This window comes from Malurus melanocephalus, unplaced genomic scaffold (assembly GCF_030028575.1).
Source record: "Malurus melanocephalus ecotype Western Australia unplaced genomic scaffold, MMel_1.1 scaffold_310, whole genome shotgun sequence".
NCBI classification, from domain to species: Eukaryota; Metazoa; Chordata; class Aves; order Passeriformes; family Maluridae; genus Malurus; species Malurus melanocephalus.
Genome location: NW_026623542.1, coordinates 806,467 through 814,056, shown reverse-complemented (window position 1 = coordinate 814,056; position 7,590 = coordinate 806,467). Strand labels below are relative to the sequence as shown.

The 7,590-nt window shown below is 51.8% G+C and overlaps 1 protein-coding gene across 1 annotated transcript in view; it reads right to left on the bottom strand.

The window, feature by feature from the left end:
• Window positions 1–1,882: 1,882 nt before the first annotated feature.
• The window catches only part of RAB3IL1 (RAB3A interacting protein like 1), an 11,088-nt gene continuing 5,380 nt past the window's right edge, over window positions 1,883–7,590 (bottom strand). Inside the window, exons 4-11 of the mRNA XM_057377350.1 lie at window positions 7,090–7,287; window positions 6,229–6,357; window positions 5,667–5,795; window positions 5,476–5,588; window positions 5,190–5,213; window positions 3,805–3,904; window positions 3,181–3,247; window positions 1,883–2,865 (exon numbers count right to left, since the gene is read on the bottom strand). Coding sequence (XP_057233333.1) covers window positions 2,783–2,865; window positions 3,181–3,247; window positions 3,805–3,904; window positions 5,190–5,213; window positions 5,476–5,588; window positions 5,667–5,795; window positions 6,229–6,357; window positions 7,090–7,287 — 843 coding nt within the window. The 3' untranslated portion in view covers window positions 1,883–2,782. The remainder of the gene's footprint in view (window positions 2,866–3,180; window positions 3,248–3,804; window positions 3,905–5,189; window positions 5,214–5,475; window positions 5,589–5,666; window positions 5,796–6,228; window positions 6,358–7,089; window positions 7,288–7,590) is intronic.

The window sequence follows — 7,590 nt, the reverse complement described above, 5'->3', positions numbered from 1 at the left end:
GGAACCATCCATCTCTGTGGGTGTGTGGGGACAGCCTGACCAGCTCTGCAAAGACACTTTGATTTACAGCCCTGAGCAAAGCTGGAGCGATTCCACAGGCAGGGAAGGGACAGGGCCAGCAGACACAGGGAATTGCCAGGAGCAACCAAATCTCTCTGCTCGAAATCCCAGTTTCCCATGTATTAACATCCAAATGCCTAAAAGCACYTCATTGTGCACAAAACCTCCACCATAATCCAAATACCCAAATATCCCTTTTCCCTCCCAAACTCATGCTTCATGGCAGGGGAAAAGGGCTTAGGAGGGATGAAAAGAAAATCCAGCAACACCTACAGAAGCAGATTTTTGAACTCCCATCCTTTTGAAGCTCTTTATTTTGGCCCAGGACAGGCTGGCAGGCCCTTGGTGGGGGCAAACAGGCACAAGGAAAATTGCAGGAGCAGAGACTCTGCTCAAACAGGACCGTGGTTTATTTCTGGGAGGAAAAACAGCAGGAAAGCTTGGGTGGAAAAGGCTGGGAATGATGGTTTCTCACACCATGGAAGTTCAGGAGCCACTGCCACAGGGAAGTTTCTGCAGCAATTCCTGCTGATGTGACACCCAAATCCCCCAGTCTTCCACCTGACCATCCCATACAGAAATCCAAATCCTTCGTTTTCCACTCTCCAGCTGCCCCATTCCCACTGCCAGCAGCGCAGGGAAGCTGCAGGAATGTTAAAAGGCTGCTGGAGAGGGTCAGGAGCAGGAGGGAGCTGGAGATGCTCCATTCCCCAGGGAGGGAATGAGGAATGAGGGAACGAGGAGGGAGGACAATCCCTGCCTGGGCTGCCTGTGCCCTCTCGTGGCTGCCTGACCGTGCTGCACCAACACATCCTCGAGTGGATTTTAACTGAAAATAAAATTAAATCCCCTTCTGGAGACAGCTCTCCCCACTGCCATCTCCCGGGGGGGACGAGGAGATCTTCCATGGTGACATCCAGAGCTGAGCAGGGAGGAGAACAAGTGAAACCAGAGCGACCCCAAACCTCAAACTGCTGAGAGGAGAAGGGGGGGAGCGCTCAGGAAAGGGGAAGGAAGAAAATCCTCGGATGACCCAGCAAATAAAAGGAGACAAAACCGAGCAGAAGCCTCAGCTTCCCCCAACAAGATCAGCGTCCTGCCCTGGTGAATAAAAGCACCCCAAACCCCATCCTGTAGGATTTCCCCTTGCACCCCAACTCCAGGCAGACTTGTAGAGGTTAATAGCAAATGTTTATTTTCCTTTATGAAAGAGCAGGGCGCAACCATCCCACTGCCAACGGGGTGACTTTGTTTTCCTTCACAAATTGTTCTCTCTGCTYCGTTTGAAAAGCAAGGCAACCTCAGACAAAGCATTGCTCCAGGTCCTTGTGTCTCAAAGTGCTTTTCAATGTGACACCGAGGGGAAAGAAACAAAATAGGGAGAAATTCCAGGGGTGGAATTCACCTGAGCTGGAATCTGCAGCTGGGCAAACCAAAGCTGTGTTGTTTCTCTCTCCCCTGGACAAACCCACAGCAGCTCAGGAGGAGAAAATTGAGTTCCTGCTGTAAGATCCCTCAGGAAATGATGGGGTTATGGAGCTGAGGATGGGCACCAGCTTGCTGAGGGCGGCAGAGGGACAGAAGTGAAAACCCCAGGGTGGGTGAYGGCTGAGCTGATGGCAGAGTCACTGAAAAAAAGGCTGAATTGGCTACAAAATACTGTCATGGCTTTAACAAACCTGGCTCTGGGCTCAGGCTGTGTCAGGTCTGTGCATTCCCACACATCCCTCCCTCCCAGCACATTTTGGGGCATGCAGGAACATCAGGATCTGTCTGAGAGGTCTCAGATTCCTCAGCTCAGGAAAAGCTGGGATTCCTCAGGCATCTCCAGGTCTGGTGGAACACCAGGAAGGAATCTCTGGGCTCAGGACTAAGACACAAAGAGCCCAACCTGGCAACAGGGACTGTGCCTGAAGATGGGAACAGGACTGCCCAAAGTTCTCTCAGGGCAGGAACAGCTCAGAGGAACATTTGTGGGTGTTCAGGAGCGTGGGGAGCTTCACACCAGGGACTGTCACAGGGTCCTGCATCCACTTCTGACAAATCCCACAGATTTCCCAGGGCAGGAGGAAAAATCCTGCAGGCAGCTGGAGCTGTGGAATTGCCCTGCTCCCCTTTTCCTGCCCCCCTTATCCTGCACCTCCCAGGTGCACAGCTCCAGCCGTTCCCCAGCCCGGATAACCCAGTGCAAAACACCCAGCTAAAAACAGGAACAAACCCCTCTTTGTGACTYGGCTGGCAACAAGCTTCCCTCACGGGCTCCTTCACAAGGAACAAGGAAGTACTTGGAAACAAACTGTTCATGGCTCTCCTTAAGATTCTTGTGCTCTGCTGGCGTTTTCAGGGCTGCTGCGGTCAGCAGGACCTCGGGCACAGCACCGCCCATCCCAAAAAAAGCGAGGGGAACAGACAGCCAGCATCTGTCCTGACGGGCTGGCTCCCAGGGGAGATTCAGAATCCCGCCCTGGCCTGGCCTGGGGCTGTGCCAAAGCAGGCTGTGTATAAAAAAAATGTTAAAAAATGGATATACAGTAACATAGGAGACTCCAGAGTCCAGGGATGGCCGTCCCGGAGCAGCCAGGGCCAGCCCAGCTCCGGGCTCMAGTCACAGCCCAAGGTGGCACCTGTGCCCCTCTCAGGGGAGGTGGCAGGGGCAGGACAGGCACTGCTGTGCCAGCTTTTCCTCCAGGAGCAGCTCCTGCCACGCTCAGAGGGGCTCTGCTCACATCTCGCTGGGATAAAAGCCGAGCTTGGCCAGAGACATCTCCCTGCGCAGCCGCATCACCTCCCAGTACATCAGCTCCACTGCAAAGCACAACAGGGGAAAAACGGGGGAAAACATCAAAAATTCAGTAAGCAAGGCACAGCTGGCCACCAGCTCTGCTCTGCCCTCACCATTGCCAAGATGAGGGAGGCAGGACAGGTCACCCCTGTGCAGCTCCAGCCCAAGGCAGAGCTGGTGAGCAGGGAGGAGATGCTCCACTCCTCCCCTCTCTGTGCCTTTCCTTTGTCATTGATCTGCTTTCCCAAAGCCACCCTGGTTCCTGTCACTCCAAACAGCTCCTCCCAACTCCTGCCAGCTGCCCCCACAGGGATCATCCCACTGGAGCCAGCTCTTACCATCCTGCCTCACCAGGCCTTGCTGGATGTAGCGGATGTAGGTGAAGAAGTTGCACACTGCTGTGATCTGGGGGAAAGAGGAGAAAAAAAAGGAACAAAAATCTGAGACGTTACTTTGGTGCAAGTGATGAAAATGAGTCAAATCTGTGCACAAAACCACAACTTTCTGTGGKATCAGCTCTTCTAAAATGCAGCTCAGGGAAGAATTAACTTCTRAAATCCTCCACTGAGCCCCAACAGCAACGTTAACAAATGATCCACCTTCTCCCTCCCTTCCACAGAAAGGACAGTTTGTTCCCACAGCCAGGCACRGATCTGGAACAACAACCTTTAAAGAGCAGAAAACTACTGCTTTACAAAAGGGAATTAAATAATAACAATAAAACCAATCAAAGCCCTGTGCTGAATGAAATCATGGGACTTGAACACGCTGGAGGTTGCTGAAAGCAGAGGGAAGAGCTGGACCTGCCCCTTAATCCTCAACCCAGAGCCATCCTGACCTCGGGAATGGCCCCAAAATCCCAAAGTTTTCCTCAGTTCCAGGGCTGACCCTCAGGAGCTCATCCACTGCAGGGCCTGGAATAATTCTGGAGGGTGGGGACCCTGGGAAGGGGAGGGACTCACCCTGGCCCTGCAGGAAGGGGAGATGTAGTAATAATTCCCAGAATCTCCCAGCATGATCCGGTGCTTGCAGGTCCTGGGGAGGCCACTCAGGGCACATTTCCTGCAGGAGAAGGATAAAACATTTCAGCCATCCAGTGGCACAGCAGAGATCAGGGATTCATCCACCTGGAGAGATGGAAGTGAGAGATCAGAGGCCACACCTGGGTCAGACAATGTCAAGAAGGGAAAAGAAAAAAAAAAAAAGCAAAGCCCTTGGCTGATATTTTGTTGCTCTTGGTAATATTCCATAAATGGCAAGTTTAGTTTAAGTTTAGGGTTTTTTTTTTTTTTTGTGAAAGCACCTTTTTCCTGGCACACAGCCCCCAGAGGGGCTTGGAAATATTAAAGAGGTGAGGCTGGAGCAGAGCACAACCAATGTCCCCTGCTCTCTGCACATGTTCCCCATGTTCCAGGGCAGGCTCAGCTTTCCTGGTGGGATGCAAACACCCTGGCTGGGCACCAAACCTGCCCTCAAAACAGGTAAATCCACMGTCTGAGCAAGATTTGCACATACCATGGACTCAAAACAGGCCAACCCCTCCTTGGGCACACAGGGAAGGAGCTTGGCTTCCCAATTTTGAGATTTCAGAAGGTGAAAACAGCATTTACCAAACAATCATCAGCAAGAGTTCAGGATATTTTCTTCCATTTTCTCCTGTTATTTGCAGGGCAGATAATTCCCAGCACCACTTGAAGCAATAAAGCAGAATTTTCTACTGCACAATCATCAGCACGTTCCACAAGAACTCAGTGGGAAGRGGAACATCACTCCCAAACTGCAAAAATCTTCTCTGGGGGGCTACAGGAGGTGAGAGCAGAGGGGAGCAGATGTTTCAGGCCTGTCCCTGGGCTTGTTTTGCACTGCTCTCAAGGCAAACATTAGCCAAGAGTGGGAGCACGGGTTCCAAGTGTCCAGATGCAAGGAGAAGTAATCATTGACCAAATATTAACACAACTTGAGGAGATTAAATTCCCAGGAGGTGCAGGATGACCAAAAGCTTTGTAAACAAGATACCTGGAAGGAGCCACATATTTGAGCATTGCAACATCCTGGAAAAAAAAGTGATTCTTGCTTGGTCAGAGCCACTTGGTGTAAAAACACAGCTATCACAACCAAACTAAAAAAAATCAGTGTTTTGCATCTGGGAAAAAGGGAAAAAAATTCCTTTTGGGTCTTTTATTGCCATTGGAGTCCTTCCCATCCTGCCTGGGGGGAATTTAAACAGGGTTAAAGAGTTAGGTCAGCTCAGCAAAAGCCTCCAAGCTGCCACAGGGCGCTGAGTTAGTGACTTGTTAATGCTCCAGAGATCTTTGATCACTGGCTGAAAAACAAATGTTTCACTTACGTTACAATTTGTGACCGGAAGCCACTGTGAAGACAAAAAAAAAATTAAAAAAAAAAATTAAAAGGAATCTGATAAGGATAAACACAGGATGGGTTGTTTGGGGAATGATTTGCAGGAGAATAACAGGAAACCTGCATGTCACAGGGGCACCTCGGAAGGTGGGAAAGGACTTAAATTTCGTATCTGAATAAAATCCCTCCCTTTTGTGAGGARTATCACATCACTCCTGCTAGCCCAGGCTGTCTGTCACACACAGGGGACAAGAGATGGGAGACAGGGTCCTTACTTGGGGCCWCCACACTCTTCTGCTGCCACTTTGCCCACGGGGACAGTCTGGGAAGCCACGGGCTCGATGGTCAGGGTGTTCTGCTCCACAGCCACTCGCACCAGCTCCGACAGCTGGGAAAAAAGGGGGAAACAGGGGTGAATCCTGGAAAGGTGACACTYCAGAGCTGCTCCTGCTTCTCCAGCACTCACCTCCTGCTTGGTGAAGTCCAGACAAGGGCCTACATCCTCTCGGTAAATTCTGTCCAGGAAGGAGCAGGATTTATCCAGAGTTGGAGATTCCTTCCAGGCCTGGAACTCGGCAAATAAAATGGAGTCGAGCTGCAGGGAGGGACAGCATGTCAGAAAGTGCTGGAAACCTATGAAACATCTTCTCTTCCAAACTGGAGAGGCTCAGACACCATGCAAGTGTCCRAGGGAAGCTGCCTTTCCCCAAGGATCCCTAATTTCCCCCCCAGCAGCAGTTCTGTGCCAGAGGAACAGCCCAACAAAAGCTGCTGAAAGGAAAAAAATAAAAACCAAAACCAAGCTGAGCAACACAAAGTTAAGATGAGCGAACGCAGCTGGAAAATTCTGGATTCCAGCACAGCCCCTCCGTGCCATGGAGACTGCTCACCTGGGACCAGCAACAGCCTCAGAGCCACGAGATGGAAAAACAAATGGAGAAAAATGAAATGAAGGGGGGAAAACATGGAGATTAGCACAAAAGGAAGCTGGAGCTGCAAGGCTGGGAGTGTGCYCAGGGGTTGGTTACCTGCCGTGAGGAGGAGGAGGAGGAGGAAGCATCTGCTCCCAGGGCCTGCCAGCCTGGCTCATAGGTGATGTGGATAGCCTTCCCAGGGAGGATGCAAAGGAGCAGGGAGAGGARAGCAGGGAAACCAGACTGGGAGGGCAGAGGGAGAGACAGACAGTGAAGGAAGAGGTTTAGAGAGACAGGCAAAGAGGGAGGGAAAAAACACGAGATACAGAGGAAGGCTCAGGTCCTCCCCTCCAGGAACTGGGCATGGTCCTCAAGGACCACAGGGCCACAAATCACTCCTTCAGACTTCAGCTTGAGGCGTAAAAAGGGAACAGAAATTGCCATTTTTARGCACGATTTAAAATCTTTCCCAGAGCACCAACTTTCTGAATGCTGGGTTCTCTTTTATCATCTCTCACCCAGGCCAGAAAGGATTCTGAGGGACAAAAACATGGGCACTCTGGGAGCTGAGCCCTGAGATCTGAAACCCCGGGGCATCTGCACCCTGTGGAAGTTGCCTCCATGAAGGAATGACAGATCCAAATCTTTAACAAGCCTTTGTGCTCCCTCAACAATTCCTCACGACAGAGGCTGCAGCTCCCAAAAAATCACTCCCCCACCACGTTCTTCTTCATTTCCTTTCCTCCCGACCCAGTGCCTCCTTTTTGCTCCCCAGGACAGCTGTGCCCACATCTGGCTGGTGGAAATTGTGCTCAGCAGCTCCCACTGGCACCTCCAGGGACCCCTTGACTGCTTCCTGTCCCGACAAAGAGGAAATCCCCGCAAAACGAAACTCTCCAGCACAGATTTAGGGAACAAGGCACCAACAGCTGCTGTGTGAGAGCTCAGTGGAGCTCTGGGCCATCCCTCACCCACCTCCTTGCACTCGCGGCTGGCGGGCTCCGGCAGCACGGCGCTGCTGGTGCTCTTGTTGCGCCCGTGGCCCTTCCTGAAGCCGCCCTTGGAAGGGCTCTGCAGCTGAGGGTGCAGCTCCCTGTTCGGGGAGGACGGCGTGGATGTGATCACCAGMGTCTTCAGGGCTGTCACCTCGGCCTGCAGCATGTCAATCTGGGGACACAGCCACAGTCACCCTCTCCCCGTGCTCCCAGGGCATGTCATCATCCAGAATTTTCAACAGCAGCTGTTTGGGAATCTGCCCCTCTGCCCTTCCACCAGCACATTTTGCTCCAGGCTCATTTTAGAACCAGTAACTCCAGGAATTTCTCTCTCCTCAAGATGGAGCCATTGGAGCAGCCCCTGGAGTACTGGCGTGTCAGGAAATTCCAGCTCTCTGAGCCCCTGCTCCATCCATCCATCCATCCATCCATCCCTCATCCATCCATCCATCCATCCATCCATCCATCCATCCATCCATCC